Raw genomic sequence first — 21,639 nt, forward strand, 5'->3', positions numbered from 1 at the left:
GGGGTGACTGGGGTGAAATGTGTGCCTGTGTGTACCTATGTGTCAGTGGACTGTTGGTGCACTTACTTGCGTCTTCACTCCTCGCTGTCCGGTTCAAAAAGACCGCCACGAGGAGTGTGACATCACTTCCTCCTCCTGTGTTTACATTTTCACAGGGGAGGAAGTTCGTCACTGGCCAGGAGCGATCGAGAGGGGATGGGCGGAAACCAACGGCCATCCCCTCATCGCCGATCGCTCCGGCACCGAAAGGGACCGCCGTATCTAGCGGGAGGGGGTCCGATCGGACCCCCCACCCGCTAGAAGGCATTCACGTACATTTACGTGATTATGCCTGCCTGTGCCATTGTGTTGACGTACATTGGCAATACGGCGGTCCTGAAGTGGTTAATAGTAGAAGGAAAATTCAAGAATGAGAAAACCACAATAAGGTGTTCATTTAAGTTATAGCTCTGCTAAAATTTTGAATTGAGTAAGGAAGGGTTAGGCTGGATTCACACCTATGCAGTTTTAGTGCTTTTTGCATTTTGCGGATTTGCACTACAGTCCATTTTAACATTGTTTCCTATGGAACATGTTCTGTAGTGCAACTCTGCAAAATGCAAAAAGCACTAAAAATGCATAGGTGTGAATCCAGCCTTAGAAACCCTGCTGGGTTTTAATTGCAAATATGATCCAGCAAATGTTGAGCTATCTACTGAAATTCAGAAGGGGTCAGACTTTATATACTTAGGCTGAACTACTTCCAAATGACATCCGAATGTTTTGAGAATTTTTGTATGAAATTTCCTAAGAATTTTCGTACACATTTTTGTTTAGTTTTTCTGTTCAGAATTCTACTAGTGTACCCAGCTTTAGTTGCACTGAAAACACAGAGAAAAGGATCTGCTCAGAGGGAGATTTTTAATGCCATGTCCCTGCTTGGGATATTCACCCTCTTTCCTTGTCCTGGGGATTGTTGAAACTGAGACAGGTGATGAGAATTCAGAAATATTACAATGGAACAGGAGGTGTGAAAAAATCTTCCAAAGAATACAGTTGCTGCGTTAAAGGCTAGATTCACACCTATGCATTTTTAGTGCTTTTTGCATTTTGCAGGTATGCGCTACAGAACGTGTTCCATAGGAAACCATGTTCAATGGACTGTAGTGTGAATATGAAAAATGCAAAATGCACTAGAAATGCATAGGTGTGAATCAGGCCTTAGGCTGGATTCACACCTATGCAGTTTTAGTGCTTTTTGCATTTTACAGATTTGCACTACAGTCCATTTACCATGGTTTCCTATGGAACACGTTCTGTAGTGCAAATCTGCAAAATGCAAAAAGCACTAAAACTGCATAGGTGTGAATCCAGCCTAAGACCCCTAATCTTGTCACGGTAGGGAAGATCCACACTTATTTGCTGTTTTTTAAAACTGCAGGTTTTAAATGTGATGCTTGCAATGGATCCTGCTGGGGACCTGGTCCAGAGAACTGCCAAATACGTAAGTTAATTTCTAAATATCTTATTTCCTATAACAATGGCAATTTATGTATAGCTGTTACTTGTCATGAAAATAAAGGTATATGTATTGTAGTAACATAAGGTGTTCACAGGAGTCACCAGAAAAGCTTCTTATACCAGAGTCAGTAACCATGATTCTCATGTGGTAGTCTGCTCGGGTTGTGCCTACACTTGAATGTCTCCCTGCAAGTGGAATTTTTGTGTCTGATCTGAAAATCACAAGCCAATTCGATGAAGATAAAAGAAAGAAGAACAAAGTAATGCTCACTTCTCAATAAAAACATCAAAGGGTTTTTAAAGTTAAAATAGAAAATACATTATTTGCTAGTAACCCCTACAAGGTAGCATTCAAAAAAAATATGGGTTATCCATGCGAGACTCTCTGTGTTTAGTGCTATCCAGATCACTATGAGGACAGATCTTGCAGAGATTTGATAAGTGTGGATCCCTTAGTGCAGGGCTGGTTGTATCTGTAGGACAAGATTTTCAAATCCCCCCCCCTTACATCAGATGTCAAGACCCCCCCCCCCATCAAAAGTCAAGAGTCCCCCACCCTCCCTTACATCACAGTGGACCCCTTGCCTTGTGCCACTGCAAAGCTGGGAAGAAGAAAGTGCAGTGTCTGTAAGAGAGGGGCTGGAGTCAGTCTGCTAAATGCTGAGATTAGTGGAGGTGGAGACAAGGGGGGGCTTCAGCTGCCCAGAGAGGTGCCTGATCTGGCAGAGGAGTTCTGACCTCCTCTTTGCTGCTGACTACTGAGAAGGAGAGGGGGCCAAGACAAGCCTTTCCGTGGGGGCAGGGGGAAGTGCAGGATCTGGCGGAGGAGTTCTGTCCTCCTCTCTGCTGCCAACTGCTGAGACAAGGTGAGTGCTGAGGATGCCAGGGCTGCAGGAGAGATGCGAGGACCACATGAAATGGTCTGGAGGGCCCTGGGCCTTGTGTTTGACACATGTGCCTTAGTGGATGCTGTGAATAATATTTAATGAAGCTAACTGTATATAAATGTCGAACAAATGCAATCTACAAACTAGTATATCTAGTCCAATGCCTTATGTCTATAACTTATTGCTAGTAAACTGCATAATGATTCCCCATTATGTAGATAAAAGGAATGCTTTGTTGTCCTTTTATATGCATCACCGATTAAAAAAATGGATTCATGTACAAAAAGAGTAGGTTCTGTTCATTTAGCTTAGTAAATTAGGTGAAGCTGTGCTTACTTCAATTAGTCATTTCCTAGTATATGTGGTGCTGCGCATCTTGCTCTGACAAACTGTCATACTTAATTTGTGTTGTTGCGGTTTGGCTAGTTGTGGTCCCCGCCTCGCCTCTGGGTGGTCCAGTGCCCCAAACACCATGGTTTTGTCAGGGGTTGGGAGGTAAGCCCTGTGTGTAAAGTTCCTTTGGAGTTTAGCGGTTTGTGCAAGCCTAATATATGTGGCGATGTTTCAGCTGTATGCCTAATGAAGCAGCTGTAGACTGCAAAACTCGTTGGAATAGACCATCGGAATTTACCAAGTATCTATTTGTACTTTATTTACATAATATATTTTTAATACATTGCATGTGGTACCGATTGTAACTTTATTGGGGTAGTCATGTTAGGCCCCATTACTTATCTTTAAATGGGTTTGTAAAATAAAACTTTTTTTTATTCAATTGTGTTGCCTCTATTGTGGTGCAAAGTCTCTAAAGTCCCCTCCTTGTAGAAAGGATTTCCCTTTGTTGGTGTTACATAGTAACCTAATAGAAATCTTGTTTTTTTTATGATTGGGTATCAAAGTGAACACGGGTTCACCTGATTTACTAACATGCATTTTGTAAATGAATGGCTTCTATTTTAAGTCAACCCCATTGTGTTTAACATGATATCTCGAGCTGCTAATATTTATTTTTATTGTTTGTTATTTAAAATGTAATTTCTTTCAGTTACAAAGCTCAACTGTGCTCAGGAGTGTCCTGGACGGTGCAGGGGACCACTGCCCAGCGATTGCTGTCACAATCAATGCATAGCCGGTTGTACAGGACCCAAAGACACTGATTGCCTGGTAATGTGTATAATCTTACACTATTTTGACAGTGAAGGGTCAGCCAAAGATATCTGCATCTGTAAAGTTTTAGTTTTATTTTTTTTTTAAACTTTGACATCTGTAAAGTTTAGTCTTTCTGCTAAAGCAATCACAAGGAGGGCTCACTTTCCCTGATTCTGTTTACTTTACATTAATGAGAATACAGTAGGGAAAGTGAGAGCCTTCATGTTGGAAGATCAAAGTTGGGAATTATGTCAAAAGTTTTCCACCGGAGTAGCTGAAAAATAACCCAAGTTCTTGGAGATGGCAAGTCTCAGTGTTTTACCAAACACTGTTCATATCATAAATATAATATACTTTGGTTGAATGCTTCCTTTAAATAGAAATGTTGTATGGCTCTTTTGATTTCAACTGATATAGCTTACACCTTAGGAAATATTTAGGTGAGACATCATTTATGAGTTTCTTCTAGTATATGTCTGCTTATTTACTGCTAATGCTGGTGTTTGTTGGCTAGATTTGTGTAAAACAAAGTTATCAAAAATGCATAACTGCATGATAACAAATATTTAAAGCTGAACTCAAGGAAAACAGTTGATGAAATACATATAAGGGAGCCATTTTACCTTCCAAAGGATTTGTATTTCTGCTGATCTAGTTCTGAGATTTACACACAGCTGCCACACCACACACACACTTCAGGTCTTCTCTCTACCCCGCCCTGTGACTGGTCAGTGAAAGAAGAAGCAGCACGTCAATACACTCATCTTGCATGCTTATTGCACTGTAGCACAACCAAAACTTGGATTAAAAAATACATTTAAAGATGTAGTAATAGTTACAGAGCTGCATTCATTTGTGTCTTTTTTTTAAATCTGCCTTCAGTACAACTTTAACATTTCCGTAAATAGTCTTCAGCCTATTTTTATCACCTTGTGAACCCTCACCTTGTAAAACAGCCAATTCTGTTTAACCCCTTGGAACCAGTGCCTTATGGCCCTTTAAGGGGTTTAGGATGCCGGGAGGTGTGGCTGGGTTTATGACCCTGTGACCACTGAGATTGGCTGTCACGGCATACACATGATCGGAAAGCTCCCAATCAGCTATCGGGAGCTTTCTGATAGCCACCAATAACTGTGCCAGGAGCACACAAGATGTGTGCCCTCAGCACAGCTGTTTTTGCACTAATGCATGCAAATATGCGGCTGCTCAGTACCAAGGCCCGCCCGCCGAGAGGCTGCATATTTGCATGCGGCCGGCACCAAGAGGTTACAATATAAATTAAAGGCAACACAATTGTGTATACATCTAAAAACATTATAAGTACTTATTTTCCCTTTTTTATAAGTGATCACATCCCCTCTATTCTCAGATGCATAAGGAGATCAGAGAGATGGGGGAGGAGAAACAGCAGCACACTGGTCTTCCCACTGAATGGCTGTGTGCGGGGAAGGGGGGTCATGTCTGGACATCTCTGATCATTGGAGGAGAGCAGGATGAGTTGCCAGCACAGCTAGAAAACTGACCATGCTTTGCTCTCATGCAGGGCTGTCTTAATAGCATCAAGGGTCCCTGGGCAAAGTAATGTTCTAGGTCCCCTACAATGGAGACATTGCAGGTAAACAGACATCAAGTAGGTAGGAGGCAGACAAGCGGAAGCTTCCCCTTTTGGGTGGAGCTCCACATTAACTACATGAACAACCACTCTGTACAGCAAAGAAACAGTGGGAAAATACTACATACATAAAGTAACAAAGTTGTCCTGTGCATATAATATATCTGCTAGATTGGTGTCTCCCCAGCACTCTGACCCCTCTACAAACCAGATATCTCCCCAGCACTCTGACCCCTCTACATCCCAGATATCCCCCCCCCAGCACTCTGACCCCTCTACACCCTATATCCCCCCAGAACTCTGACCCCTCTACACCCTAGATATTGCCCCCAGCAGTGTAACCATATACCATAAGATACCCCTTGTATTGTGACCCGACTACATCCCAGATACCCTCTACACTGTAGCCTCTCTACATCTCTGATACCTCTAGCACTATAGTCACCCAAGCTACCCCCTATACACCCCAGATCCCCCCTCAGCATTGTTTTCCCCCATACACCCTTGATATCCCCCAGCACCATTATTCCATCCATATAGTACCCCCTTTTCCAGTGGAGATAACGTGCATGTAAACTTTTGGCTCTGTGCCCACCTCCAGCACTGCACTCAACTAGGCAGAAGGAGGGGTGGAGGACGGAGCATCCCTTTGGGCATTCCAAGCCTTTTCGATGCCATCAGTGCTGGACAGCTGGGCTCACCATGACACCATCTACAATGCTACTTCGGCAGGTGGGCTCTCAGTACTGTTGACTTAGCAGCTCCCACTCCAGCTCCTACCCTGTGGCCTCAGAGTCCTGAGTATTCAAGCTGCATGGGGTGGAGTCAGAGTATCACTGGCACTCTGGCCCTGCCCCTCCCTGCTGGCTGTGAAATAATAGGTATTCTATTGCACAGCATGATGCACCGCTGCCAGCCTACCTCCCCTGTGTATCCATTACTCTCAGTACCATCAGGAGGCCCCCAATTTCGGGGCAGCGTGGGCTCAAGGACCAGCTGCTTTGGGGAAAGTGCAGGGGCCTCCCATGCAGCTGGGGCCCCTGGGCAGTGCCCAGGGGTGCCCTCTCATTAAGAAAGCCCTGCTCTCATGCCTAGTATGGTTCGTTTTTAACAGGAAAGCAGATGGTCTGGCAGGAACACCAGGGATTTCACACAAAGACAGCAATACAAAGAGAACAGGATATTTTTTCATATAAGTACATTGAACCTCAAGCACATACTAGAAATACGAAATGTTGGGTTTACATATTCTTTAAACTATCTTACAATCATTTTTTTCCTTAAAGGCTTGCCGCAGATTCCAGGATGGTGACACATGTCGAGAGACCTGTCCTCCACCTTATGTATATAACCCAAACAGTCACCAATTGGAAAGCAATCCTAGAGGAAAGTTCAGTTTTGGGTACTTCTGTGTTTCTAAATGTCCGTGTAAGTAACATTCAGCGTTCAAGTAAAATTAATCTATAATCAGCAAAGAAATGTAGATGAAGGAATTGTTTCTTCTCAATTAAAATATGCAATGACACCACCCAGCACAATTTTTTATTTATGTAAACTGTCCAAATCTCATGACCTAATTAAAAAAAAAGTATGTAATGAGTCCTGCCCGGTACACACATTTAGTAGGGTTGAAAGATGAAAAATGTGTCAATGACAGCCACAGTCCTACACTTAAGCCCAAGAGCTGCACTAATCTGTACTTGGGCTTTCAGTCTTTGTAATTCTCTATTATGCCCCGTACACATGATCGGACTTTCTGATGTAAAATGTGCGATCGGAGCTTGTTGTTGGAAATTCAGACCGTGTGTAGGCTCCATCCAACAGTTTCCATCGGAATTTCCCTCACACAAAATTTGAGATCTTGTTCTCAAATTTTCCGACAAGAAACTCTGTTTGTGCAAATTCCGATCGTGTGTACACAATTCCGACTTACAAAGTGCCATGCATGCTCAGAATAAATTACGAGACTGAATCGATCGGTCTGGTAAAACTATTGTTCGTAATGGAGGTAGCACATTCATCACGCTGCAAATGTTAAAGTCTCTTCTTATTTATAATGCTAGAGGAATGAAGTAGTTTTGCTGCTCATATTCACATAGAGTTCTCACAAACTTCTTTCTTTATCATTTCTCGTGATTTCATGAATATAATTTTTTTCATTTTTGTCAGATCTCCAGAAGAATTTTTTTTTATTTTTGTTTTTTATAGTGAATATTTATTTGGGGTTTTTTTTTTTTTTTTATTTCACAAAAGTTTTTATTGAAAGAGAACAGAGCATTATAATCAACAATGCAACATAAAAATCGTTTACATTTGAACATATTTTTACATGTTAAAGGAATACAGAGAATGTTACAACAACTGGTAGAGAGTAAATAGATACAACATGTAGTTTGCTAATGTCAAGTATATAATCAGAATTATCCAAAAAAAGGACATTTAGAGTATCTGGGCAAATATAAGGCTAAGAACAAGTCGTTACCATTAATAGAGGGGGAGGAAGTGGGATAGGGAAGGAAAGGGGAGAGAGGAAAGAAAAAAAAATATATAAACCACACCCCTGATGTGAGGGGAGAAGGCAGAGAGTTGGTTAAACATATTACCAGATGGGAAGAGTAGGCAAGGAGGTATTTGTTTAGCGGGCCTGCGCTCTTTAAATATCTAAGGATCAATAGAAAAGTTATCTGACATAAATTCAACAATAATTGTTACACACTGGAAGATTTGTATTCCTGGGTATCTTTGTATTCTATCCATTTGAGCCAGGTTGAGGTAAAGTTTGACATTCTTTCCTGTGAGATGCTTATAAGTTCCTCAATGGTTTCAATAGAGTTAATTTTTCTGAACCATTCTGTTTTTGTTGGGAGTGAGGTGGACCACCAATGGCGGGGGATGCAAAGTCTTGCGGCATTTACCATGATCATGGTCAGGGATTTCAGGTATTTTTTTTTAGGGACTTTGTTGTGATGTAATAGAAAGTGGGCTGGGTCAAGGTTCAACTTCTCTGGGGTGATGGATGAGATGGTTTCATGGACCATCTTCCAGAAAGGTTGAATATTCGGACATGACCACCAGATATGTAATAACGTGCCCTCTTCACTATTACAGCGCCAGCATCTGTTGGAGATTTGGGGGTAAAATTTGTGTAGGATGTCAGGTGTTCTATACCATCTTGTTAAAATCTTAAACCCGCACTCCTGAGTAGCGACATTAAGTGAGCCTTTATGGGCATACGTGAAAATGGTTTCCCAATTTTCTTTGGTAAGCGATAGGTTGAGATCATTTTCCCATGCTAGACAGGATGTGGTGGAGAACTCTAAATCCTCTTCAAATAAAGAGTTGTACAGAGTTGAAATATTGTGTCTTTGTGGACTCGTTTCTGAGCATAAGATTTCTAGGGTCGTGTGGGTTTTGGACCTTAGATTTGCCATATCCGCTGTGGAGAGATAATGTTTGATTTGGAGATAAGTAAAGTGTGATATTAGTCCAGGGTCGTTGTCCTTGTTTATTTCTTCAAGGGATAGAAATTTCCCACTCCTGAAGAAGTGCTTAGTTAGCACTGCTTTGTGGGGCCAATTAATTAGGAAAGAATTTTGTTGGTTCCCTGGAGGGAAATCCGGGTTTTTCCTGAGAGGCGTTAGGGGACTGATCCAGGGGGTGGGGTCCCTTTTCCTAAATGTGTCATGAAATATTGCCAGCGTGGGGCCAATTAGGGGGTGAGATTTGATCTCTTTTGGGTGAAACTTGGGGTTTATCCATGGAAGGTGGTTGATGGGGTAGGTAAATTGGGCCTGTTCTAGTGACACCCAGTCCTTGATTGACTGGTGAATGTTCCAATCTACTATACGTGTTAGTATAGCAGCCTGGTGATACTTTCTTAAGTCCGGAAGGGCTATTCCGCCTTTACTTTTAGGGAGGATTAGTCTTGCGAATTTGATTCTAGGAGATTTACTTCTCCATATAAAGGCGGAGCACGCCTTGCGGAAGGAGGTAAAAAAAGAAGAAGGTAATCTGATCGGGATTGTTTGCATAGCGTAAAGGAATCTAGGCAGGATAGTCATCTTTATCAGTGAGGCCCTGCCAAACCATGAAATGTTGAGAGAGTTCCATCTTTTGAGGTCTTCTTGTGATTCTTTTAACAAGGGTGTAAAATTAAGTTTGAAGAGGTCTTTTAGATTTGAGGGAATCTCTATCCCTAAGTAGGTACTATGTTGTGTGGACCACGTAAATGGGAAGTTTTGCTTACATAAGTCAACATCTTTAGGGGGCAACGAGATATTTAGCGCAACAGATTTGGAGTGGTTAATTTTTAAGTTGGAAATTAGTTGGAAAGATTCAAGATCTCGGATTATGTTGGGCAATGAAACGTGTGGCTGTGATAGAAATAGTAGCATATCATCTGCGAAAGCAGCGACTTTATAAGAATGATCTTGTATTTCAATGCCTTTTATATCTGGGTTGGATCTAAATTTGTTCAGGAGTGGTTCCAAAGTAAGAACAAATAGGAGCGGGGACAAGGGACATCCCTGTCTCGTGCCGTTTTTTAAGTTGAAGGCATTCGACAGGTGGCCATTTGTGCGGACTCGTGCAGTTGGATTTGAATACAGTGCGGCAATGTAAGCTCTCATCTGAGACATTATGCCGATATTTTTAAGTACTGCGTCAATGTAATCCCAGGCCACTCTGTCGAATGCCTTCTCCGCGTCAAGAGAAAGGAAGAAACCCTGTTTTTTTTTGGAAATAAGCCAATTATTTATGTTAAGAGCTTTAATTGTATTGTCACGACCCTCTCTGTCGGGGATGAACCCAACTTGGTCTAAGGAAATTAGAGATGGAAGTAAGGGTAATAATCTGTTGGCCAGGATTTTAGCGTATATTTTAACGTCTTGGGTTTTTTTTTAATCAAGATCTCTTGTTTTTTTTTTGTTTTTTTTGGTGATCTTCCTAATTTTTTGTGGGTTTTGTGTGTCAAGTTACCACAACACCATTATTATCTTGTATTTTTTAACCTCAAGGAGGTTGTTGGAGTTGGTGTCCCTTGCTAATTTGACATTGTATTTTTGAAATGTGCCTGCCTACTCACAAACAAACTGTCCTTTTTGAAGGAAAACACATAAGCAAGTATTTGTGAAAAATAAATATCTCTTTGTTAGGGGTCATAACCAAATAATGAGGAAGACAACGCTGGAGAAACTGCTGAAATTGGCAACCCCAGCCCACACATCAATTATTTTCCAGCTAAAATTGGTGGCCTGAGGAGTCCATATAATAGTGAGCAGAATTCGATCCCAGACTACAAGAGATCAGGAACAGCAGTAGATGACATATATGTCCCCAGGCTGTGGTCATACAACAGCCTGCATCTTTTGTCAGACCAGACTGAACCCAGGCCCTTCCTTCCACTCTTCCTTCCAGGCTTACATCCAGGCTGTGGCTGAGGTGTTGGAAGTGTGGCAAGAGGAGGAGGAGGAGGATGGTCCAACTCACACAGGTGGGTTTTGGTGGTGATTTTGCCCCTCAAACCCTTATTTAGTGTGAGGTACATGACTTCTTCACACAAGAGGCGTTGGCCCTCCTCCATTTCCTGTAGTTTGCATGCAGCCATGGATGTAAAGGCCTCTTGAAGAGTGGGGGTGGTTCTGAGGACCGCAGAAGCCTCCCCAATCAGCCTGAGTGCTGACTCCACATTACTCCCCTTCCTAGGCCTTTTTGGTGGAAGGCGGAGGGGAGGGACCTGGGATTCTGTCAGGCTACTGGGCCTGGCCACCTCCTGGCTGCCACATTCCACAGCCTACTCCTGGCTGCCACATTCCACAGCCTAATCCTGGCTGCCACATTCCACAGCCTCCTCCTTGCTGCCACATTCCACAGCCTCCTCCTGGCTGCCACATTCCATGCCCTCCTCCTGGCTGCCACATTCCATGCCCTCCTCCTGACTGCCACATTCCACAGCCTACTCCTGGCTGCCACATTCCACAGCCTCCTCCTGGCTGCCACATTCCATGCCCTCCTCTTGGCTGAGGCTTTCCTGTGTATGAAAAAGGGACATAGTTTTATTTTTTTGGTCATCAATCAGATACAATTTTCAGCTCATGTGTAAAAGAAACAAAAGGTAGATGCGGCTCTAAACCTTAATAAATCCAAAAAAATCCCAATAAAATAATTTTCTATCTGAAATATGAGAGAGACCTCTATTTATTTATCCAGGATATGCCTTTCACAAAATTATGATTCTATCCTGTACATACTTCTTCTATTGTACCATGATTATTTCACACTCCTTTTATTTTATATAGTGGGAATGGATAAAGTGTAAAGCCCCATACGCATCATATTTTCTGCAGATTTTTTCCTTCAGATTTACCAAAATCTTGTAGTGCAAGGGCCTGCCTGATTATATACACATTGAAACTCCTAAGGTTTGACCTCATATTATATGGTTTTGGTAAATCTGAAGGAAAAAAATAAGCAGAAAATCTGATAGTGTGTATGGGGCTTTAGATCTCATTTACATCTGTGTTGCTGTTTGAAGAGTGATCACTTTTCAGAGAGTGGGGTTCAGGCACGGTTGATAGGCATTTATAAGGTAATACTGCTGCCTCCTAATTATTATTTTTTTTCACAACCTTAGGGGGATTTTGAATGAAAATACCATGCCATAATTGCGAGCCTAGCATTTGGCTCTAAATTTCCGTGCAGTCCTATTCATATGAATAGGTCAAGTTCACTGGCGGTATTGTTCATTGAACACAACAAGGGGAATAATCTTTGCCATGGTTCTGGCTGCCTCTGTAGCCTAAAGTGTTAGTAAACCCACAACAGTAAAATCAGTCTGTATATGCAGTAAAGCAAGGGAAGGCGATCTTTCAGAGGTTTAGACAGGGGCAGACTGACAACTCATGGGGCCCCCGGACAATAGGAGATTATGGGGCCCCCAGGCAATCAGAGATTATGGGGCCACACAGTATAAAATCACACAGTATACACATACATGTACACACAGTATACACAGACATGTTTCTATTGGCTGAGGAGGTACTGGAGAGGTGGGACAGCTATAATCTCGGGATTTTTAGACCAAAAGTATGTCGGTAAGGGACATTTCAGAGACAGATGTAAAAAAAACACAGGTTTTTACATACTGTCCCTGGTTTTACTGAGGCTGGCAACCCTGATGGGGCCCCCTAGTGGCCCGGGGGCCTCGGACAGTGCCCGAGTGGCCAAATGGTCAGTCCGCCTCTGGGTTTAGATCTACCTGGACAATATGGAGGAAGGCAAAGATCCCGGTAAATGGTAGGGGAGCTTTCGCCTTTACAAAAAAAAAAACGACCAAGCTCCCAATAAAAAGTCAGCATCACAGTAGTGTCCTCTGTCCCCTTCACATCACCCTCCCACTGTAGAGTCCTTTGCCCCCCCCCCCCCATAGCACTGTCCTCTTCCCCCCTTCCACCACACTAGTCTTCTGCACCCCCACAACACAGTGTCCTTTGCCCTCTTCACATCAACCCCCACTGTAGTGTCCTCTGCCCCCCCTTCCCCACACAGTAGTGTTCTGTACCCCCAAATGCTGTGTCCTCTGCCCCTTCACATCACCCCTTCCACTGTAACAGTAGTGACATGTACCCCCAATGCTGTGACCTATGCCCCTTTAACATTACCCCCCACTGTACTGTGCTCTGCCCCCCATAACAGTGTTTCTGCCCCCCACAGTAGTGTTCTGTAACCCCCCAACACAGTGTCCTATGCTGCTTCACATCACCCCCCATTGTAGGCTCCTCTGCCCCCTTCCCCCCACAGTAGTGTTCTGTAACCCCCCAAAGCAGTGTAATCTGCCCGCTTCACATTACCCTCCCGTAGTGTCCTCTGCCCCCTACAGTGGTGTCCTCTACCCCCAAATGCTGTGTCCTCTGCCCCTTCACATGACTCCCCCCCACTGTTCTCTGCCCCATTTCCCCCCCCCCAGTAGTGTCCTGTACCCCCCAAAACAGTGTCTTCTGATCAACTTCACATCAAGCCCACCATAGTGCCATTTAGTCCCCCTCCAACAGTGTACCCCCCATACACACAACACTGTGTAGGTAGCAGTTACCTGCCTGTTTGTGTTCACCAGAGCAGAGATCAGGAGATAGAATAGTGCTGGGTGGAAGGCAGGATTGGGAGCTGTTAGAGTTCATAATAGCAAGCTGTTGATTGGTTGCTAGGACTGCTTAGCAAGCAATCACTCAGCATCTCCCACCCCCTCCCTCCATCTGGCTCCTGCCTTCCACTCTCTGCTCTGCAGCTAACAGGAGAGTGGCAGAGGCTGGGGGGAGCCAGAGCCATGGTCACAATCCACCTATTGGCCCCTCACGATCAGTGGCTTGCCACCCCCAGCAGTAAAGCATGCTGTTCTACTGCCTATGGAACCTAAGGTGTTAATCCTCCACATTATGTTAAAAAGGCTGTTTGATCCTGTCTTTTCTGATCCTCCCCTACTTCCACTGTCCCCAATCCATCTCCTGATAAGACAGAGCCTTTGGAGTCACTCTGCACATGCTCAGTTTGGTAGGTATTGCTAGAGATTTTTCTTTTTTTTGGGAGGGTGCATGTGATCAGTACAGGGCCAATCAGCACTGTCCAGACAGAGGGGTCATGGAGTCTCATAGGACAGTCAGAGGAGAATACAAACTCCTTCTACAAGCTTTACCCGGACACTGATAGAAGTCACAAGACTGCTATATACTGCTGATGAGAAAAGATATTTAGCAGTTTATATTTACTAAAATAATTGTATTTCCATATACTGTGGGAGACCAGATATAGTGAATGTAGGGTTGTGGGTTTAGTAACACTTTCAGATAGGTAATTTGGCTGCGGTAAATCTGTAGCCTAACCATTTATTTTACCCTACTCACCAACTGCAAGGACAAACTAATGAGTCCTATACTTTGCTTAATAAACTTTATTAGAAAAAAAAGAATTAGAAAGCTATTTTTTTTTAAACCTAATCATTCCTCTACATTGCATTAAAAATAAAGTTGTGTGATATCCTTTTAGTTAAAAGGCTTTGTTTAGTGGTGGGTTATAAAATGTATTTCTTGGCAGTATTAGTAAATGATGAATGGAAACAATCCAGTGCACTGTTAGCCCTTGTGCTCACGGTCGGACATTCCGACAACAAAATCCGTCGGATTTTTTCTGACGGATTTTGTCCGAAACTGGTGTTGCATACACACGGTCAGACAAAGTTGACGGAAAATCCGATCGTTCGTAACGTGATTATGTTATTTAGTTACGGCGGGACTACGTTCAGGCTAGTAGCCATAAGCTTTGGTCTAGGAATTTGATCTGAGCAGGTGTGGCACTTTGTCCGATCAGAATTCTCTACAAACGATCGGACAAAGTCCGATCGGATCATGTTTTTGGAAATTTTTTATATCCAGCTCTCAAACTTTGTTGGTCGGACATTCCGACGGAAAAAGTCAGATGAAGCCCACACATGGTCGGATTATCCAACAACACGGTCCGACCGGACATTTTCCGTCAGAATGTCCGACCGTGTGTACAAGGGCTTATAATTAGTGGAGTTTCTTCCTTTTTTCTGCCTTTAGGTTCAATCTTCTTATAGCCAGAGTTTTTTTGACACTTTGATACCAAGGCCAGGTTTGTCAGCATCAGTGCTCATAATTAATCATGCATTTTGAGCCTTTTCCTATGTGGTACATGTTTACAAATATTGAATTGCTATAAATATTTATATATGTGTGCATTTATTTATCTATTCATTTTATTAGATAATTTCCTAGAAACAGATCTTGGGTCTTGTGTTAAGACATGCCATTCCAGGGCATATGAGGTGAAAGAAAATGGTGTCCGCAAATGCAAAAACTGTGATGGAATGTGTACTAAAGGTAATACTTTTATGATACATTTATCACAAAAAATGCAATCCAGAAAAACTGCTAAATACCTGGTAAATATATATGTTTGCACTTTTATCTGCTAAATATTTTGTAATTATTTTATGTCCATCTAATGATAAACCCACCTTTGCTACACAGCCAGTAAGGTGACACCCCTATTCCTGGGTTGGTTTGAGGTTTTTGTATGTCACCTTTCCTCCTTGATCCTACAGTATGAACAATGAATTTGCATCATCATCAGGGCTGGTGCTCCTGCTAGGCGTACTAGGCAGCTGCCTAGGGTGCACTGCTGCCTCAGGGTCGCAGCCAGGGCTTCTGATTTCCCCATTAGCCTGGCCAGGGAACATGAGGGGACCTACACAGGGCTGAGGCGCTGACTAAGTGAATTAAGTATTTGATCCCCTATCAATCAGCAAGATTTCTCCCAGCTGTCTTCTATACAGGTAACGAGCTGAGATAAGGAGCTCTCTCTTTAAGGGAGCGCTCCTAACCTCAACTTGTTACCTGTATAAAAGATACCTGTCCACAGAAGCAATCAATCAATCAGATTCCAATCTCACCACCATGGCCAAGACCAAAGAGCTGTCCAAGGATGTCAGGGACAAGATTGTAGACCGACACAAAGCTGGAATGGGCTACAAGACCATCGCTAAGCAGCTTGGTGAAAGGGTGACAACAGTTGGTGCGATTATTCGCAAATGGAAGAAACACAAAATAATTGTCAATCTCCCTCAGGCTCCATTCAAGATCTCACCTCGTGGAGTTTCAATTATTATGGGAGCGGTGGGGAATCAGCCAGGACTACGTGGAAGAATCTTGTCAATGATCTCAAGGGAGCTGGGGTCATAGTCACCAATTGGTAACACAATACGCATGAAGGACTGAAATACATGTATAGGCCTGTCTGAAGTTTGCTAATGAACATCTCAATGATTCAGATGAGAACTGGGTGAAAGTGTTGTGGTCAGATGAGACCAAAATCAATTTCTTTGGCATCAACTCGCCATGTTTGGAGGAGAAGGAATGCTTCTTATGTCCCCAAGAACACCCTCCCCTCTGTCAAACATGGAGGTGGAAACATTATGCTATGGGGGTGTTTTTCTGTTAAGGGGACAGGACAACTTTATTGCATCAAAAGGACAACAAACAAGGCCATGGACTGTCAAATCTTGAGTAAGAACCTCCTACCCTCAACCAGGGCATTGGAAATGGGCCATGGATGGATATTCCAGCATGGCAATGACCCAAAACACATGGCCAAGGCAACAAATGAGTGACTCAAGAAGAAACATATTAAGGTCCTGGAGTGGCCTAGCCAGTCTCCAGACCTTAATCTCATAGGAAATATGTGGAGGGAGCTAAAGGTTCGAGTTACCAAATGTCAGCCTCAAAACCTTAATGACTTGGAGAGGAGCTGCAATGAGGAGTGGGACAAAATCCCTCCTGAGATGTGTGCAAACCTGGTGGCCAACTACAAGAAATGTTATACCTCTATGATTGCCAACAAGGGTTTTGCCACCAAGTACTAAGTCATGTTTTGCGAAGGGGTCAAATACTTATTTCACTCATTAAAATGCAAATCCATTAGTAACTTTTTTGAAATGCCTTTTTCTGGATTTTGTTGTTGTTCTGTCTCTCACTGTTAAAATAAACTTACCATTAAAATTATAGTCTGAACAATTATTTGTCAGTGGGTAAATGTACAAAATCAGCAGGGGATCAAATACTTCCCCCCCCCCCCGCCCACTGTACATTTCTTGTAATAGGAATAAAAGTGCTAGGGAAAAAAAAAAAAAGTTAATAAAGGGACAGTGTAATAATAAAAAAGTAAAAACAAAAGTAAAATAAGTAAGAAAAAAAACATTAAAGTGTCTCTATCCCTCTGTGGTCCTGCAGAGGCGAAGGTATGCATAGGTTGCGCACACATTTGTACACGGTATTCGTACCACATGAGAGCAGTAAATTCTAGTGCTAGCCTCCTCTGTAACTCTAAACAGGTAACCTGTAAATGCCTTTAAAGTCTCACCTATGGAGATTTTTAAGTACCACGGGCATGCGCAATTTTAAGGTCTGATATTTTAGGTATCTATTTACTCGGCGTAACATCATCTTTCACATTGTACAAAAAAATTGGGGTAAACATCGTGTTTTGTTTCTTTTTCATTCATTAAAGTGTACTTTCTCCAAAAAAATTGCATTTGTAAAATCGCTGCGCAAATACTGTGTGACATAAAAAATTGCAACAATCGACATTCTATTCCCTAGGGTCTCTGCTAAAAAAAAAAAAAAAAAAAAATATAGTGTTTGGGGGTTATATGTAATTTCCTAGCAAAAAATACTGATTTAACCACTTCCATACTGGGCCTATTCTGGCGAAAATGGTAAAAATCATAATTTTTTTGCTAGAAAATTACTCAGAACCCCCAAACATTATATATGTTTTTTAGCAGACAACCTAGGAAATAAAATGGCGGTCAACTTTTTACCTTGCATGGTATTTGCGCAATAATTTTTCAAACGCCTTTTGTTTGGAAAAAAAACGGTTTCATGAATTAAAAAATAACAAAACAGTAAAGTTAGCCCAATTTTTTTGTATAATGTGAAAGATGATGTTAGGCAGAGTAAATAGATACCTAACATGTCACGCTTTAAAATTGTGCACACACATGGAATGGCGCTAAACTTCGGTACTTAAAAATCTCCATAGGCGACGTTTTGAAACTTTTTACAGGTTACCAGTTTAGAGTTACAGAGGAGGTCTAGGGCTAGAATTATTGCTCTCGCTCCAATGCACGCTGCGATACCTCACATGTGTGCTTTGAACGGCGTTTACATATGTGGGCAGGGCTTATGTGTGTGTTGGGGGACAGGGGTGTTTTAAAAGAAAATTATTTTATTTATTTTTTATTTAACTTTTTTTTTTTTTTTTACACTTTTTTTTACATTCATTTTTTTGGATCACTTTTATTCCTATTACAAGGAATGTAAACATCCCTTGTAATAGGAATCTATCGTGACAGGTCAATAAGACCCCACATCTCTCCTCCAGGCCGTAAAGCATAAGATTGAAAAAAAATAATCCTCTGATCTCATGCTGACAGCCACGATCGCGGCTTTGTTTACAATGCGGGTCTGGGCATGACGTTATAACGTCGTGCCCAGGCCTCCGACTGCCATAGCGATGACTGGTGACCATCTGGTCCCTGGAAATCTCTATGCTGATCATCCGGCATTGGGCGATTCTTTCTGTGGGCCCCCCGATGGCACGGGAGAACCTGGAGAAGCACTGGATGGCGGGGGGGGGGATGTCCCCTCCCGTCGCCGATAAGAACAAGCAATGGAACTGCCACTATGATCATTCTTATTGTGCACAGAATCGCCGGCTGGAAATAATATATAAATAATGATATCTGAATGATGCCTGTAGCTACAGGCATCATTCAGCTATCCCCCAAAAAAGTAGAGGATATCATTTTACTATGGCCCGGTAGGGAAGTTATTAAACTTGTAAACAAAAAGGGCCTGAAAAAGCCTGGCCGGCAAGTGGTTAATTCTTAGTGAAAGGACTCAGATTGTTTACAGTGGAAGATTTATATCCTCAAGTTGCTACTACAAAGCTCATTCCATCATATAATTGTACAAGGACTTTGCTCACAGTTCTAAAGAAGGAAGCTTAGGGTCCTCAAGGTTACTGCAGTATCCCATAGTTACCCTACTCCTATCCAAATTTAAGTTCTTCATTAAAGCATCAGAAAAGCACCCCACTAGAATGTTCATTGAGACAAAAGAGTGACTGTGTGCCTGGCTGGGGGGCAATTCTGGGAAAATACATAAGGGAACTTAAATACTTCTGGGGCCTTCGGGGGTACCGCTAAACTAATTATCCCCAAAAAAGACTAGAAAAAAAAACCAAGATGCACCGTATAGACTTAAAAAGGGTTCATTGCTATGTTTGAGGTTTTGCAGAACTTCCGTTGGGTGAGGGTAATCTCCCCAATTGGGGCCAGAGGCAGAAATAAAAACCTGATGGAGGTTCTAACCATTCTCTGCTCTGTCCAAAACAAAATAAAACTTTCAGGGTAGAGTTTAACTTAAAGTAAGGTGGTTATCGCTATTTTATGTAGATAACGAGCACAGAAAATTCATAAAATGTATTGTCGCTGAACCATATGAATTCTTATCAGCTGTAGCGTAATAAACCACTTTTTTTTTCAGATGTAATATGTGATGGGATTGGACATGGAAAATTACAGTCGATAATGTCCATAAATTCCACAAATATTGATGATTTTGAAAACTGCACCATTGTACAAGGAAGCATACTTCTCCTATTAGTGGCAAAAACTGGGTACATCCAAACATTTTTTACTTTTGTCAGTTATAAAGATAAAGAAAGTATTTTTAATTTTTTTATTCAGCCATTTCTTGGGGCAGTAACGTGACATTCCTATAAAAGGAGTTAGAACTGCGCTAGTGTGTCAACAAAAAATCAAAAAAAGCAGCAGCTTAATGTGAGATACACAACAAGTAGAATAGATAAGTGAAGCCACGCTAGAATAGTCCCAATTGATGAATCAGGATAATTGATTGAATAATATGATCCTATGTTTCAGTATTTGAAGTTGGTGGGATAAATCCTTATGATAATGACACCACAGTGATCCACTCCAAGAAGTGTAACACCACCATAATATTGTCTAACTTTTTAATTTTAGAAAAAAGTATTGCACTTACATTTATATGTTTAAAAATCACATATAAAAACAGAGCCAGCCGGCTCGCAACAATCTCCCGTCCTTCTAGTAAGACAGCGTGGTGACGTGCCCTCCTGCAAGTGCATTTCGTCATATGTGACGTTGTCAATGGGGAACTGGCAGCGTGTTGACTCACCACCTTATAAGCAAAGCCACACCTCGTTCTGAATCTCGGGTGCGGGACCACAGGCACCATGTTGGATACCGTTCATTACCTGATCCACAGTGAGGATGGTCTACTTATTGCAGTGCCCATGTGGTTTATTAAAATATAGGGAGGACCAAACGCACCCTACAGGTTTGTCTCAATGAACACATTATCAATATTAAAACTTTGCTTGTACACAAGAAAGATCCTTCCAACACTCTTTTTGTGGGCATAGATAAATTTAGTCCCAACTGGAGGGGTAGCTCATTAGTGAGGGAAATATCTTGGTTGGAAATGTCCTGGATCCATAAGCTTAAGACTTATGCCCCTTACGTGTTGAACATAGACGTTGATGTAAATGACTTTATCGATAATACTTAATGGCCACTAGTGTAAACCTGATCTGAGTCACTTGTGTGGGATTAATTAATTTTGATAATTTTTAATCATTTATTTTATGTTATTCATCTATTGAGTTCTAATATATTAATTCATTTTAGTATATTGTTTATAAAATTTGATTATGAATAGCCATGAGGGTTACTAGTTTTAGTACTAATTATTTAACCAATTAATTAATTATTTATTTAGCATTGTTTAAAATATAATTGCTTATAAATATTTTTTGGGCATGTGATAGGATATTAAATTACACCGGAGGTTTGAAGAGTTGATATAGAATTATTATCATTTATTCAATTAAAATTTAAAATGTATTTTTTAGGGATAGTAAACTTTTAACTGCTTTATATGGGGAATTAAAGTCCCCTTTAACCGGTTCCTGATCGGCGCACACTGATGTATGTCAGCAGAATGGCATGGACAGGCAAATGGGCATACAGGTATGTCCCTTTAAATTTGCCGCTGTACCATCGCATGCGCGTCACTTGCGGTGCGCGCGCACCGGCCGGGACATCCATGAGTTGGGTTGCGGGTCCCACAGACTCGATTGCCGTAGGGATACCCGCGATCGTCTCACGGGGAAGAAGAACGGGGAGATGCTAATTTAAACAAGCATCTCCCCGTTCTGCCTAGTGACAGTGTCTGTCACTGATCTCTGCTCCCTGTGATTGGGAGCAGAGATCAGTGACTTGTCACGTGTAGCCACGCCTCCCACAGTTAGAAACACGCCCCAGGACACACTTAACCCTTACCCTGCCCCCTAGTGGTTAACCCCTTCACTGCCAGTGCCATTTACACAGGAATCAGTGCATTTGTATAGCACTGATTGATGTATAAATTACAATGGTCCCAAAAATGTGTCAAAAATGTCCGATGTGTCTGCGATAATGTTGCAGTCACGATAAAAATCGCAGATCGCCGCCATTACTAGTAAAAAAAAAAAGAATAAAAATGCCATAAAACTATCTCCTATTTTGTAAACACTATAAGGTTTCTGCAAACCAATCAATAAAAACTTATTACAATATCTTTTACCAAAAATATGTAGAAAAATACGTATCGGCCTAAACTGAGGAAAACATTTTTTTTATATATTTTTGGGGGATATTTATTATAGCAAAATGTAAAAAATAATGTGTTTTTTTCAAAAGTGTCACTATTTTTTTGTTTATAGCGCAAAAAATAAAAAACGCAGGGGTGATCAAATACCACCAAAAGAAAGCTCTATTTGTGGGGAAAAAAGGACGCCAATTTTGTTTGGGAGCAACGTCGCAACCGAACAATT

At 41.9% G+C, this 21,639-nt stretch overlaps 1 protein-coding gene across 1 annotated transcript in view; it reads left to right on the top strand.

Annotated features, from left to right (window-relative positions):
* LOC143998036 (epidermal growth factor receptor-like) overlaps positions 1 to 21,639 on the top strand; it is a 64,520-nt gene that overhangs the window by 14,586 nt on the left and 28,295 nt on the right. Inside the window, exons 3-7 of the mRNA XM_077493815.1 lie at positions 1,421 to 1,483; positions 3,433 to 3,551; positions 6,435 to 6,576; positions 14,922 to 15,038; positions 19,266 to 19,398. Of these exons, the coding sequence (XP_077349941.1) occupies positions 1,421 to 1,483; positions 3,433 to 3,551; positions 6,435 to 6,576; positions 14,922 to 15,038; positions 19,266 to 19,398 (574 nt within the window). The remainder of the gene's footprint in view (positions 1 to 1,420; positions 1,484 to 3,432; positions 3,552 to 6,434; positions 6,577 to 14,921; positions 15,039 to 19,265; positions 19,399 to 21,639) is intronic.

Source organism: Lithobates pipiens, unplaced genomic scaffold, assembly GCF_037356315.1.
Source record: "Lithobates pipiens isolate NorthernLeopardFrog02 unplaced genomic scaffold, aLitPip1_a1.2 Scaffold_19, whole genome shotgun sequence".
Classification (NCBI taxonomy): Eukaryota; Metazoa; Chordata; class Amphibia; order Anura; family Ranidae; genus Lithobates; species Lithobates pipiens.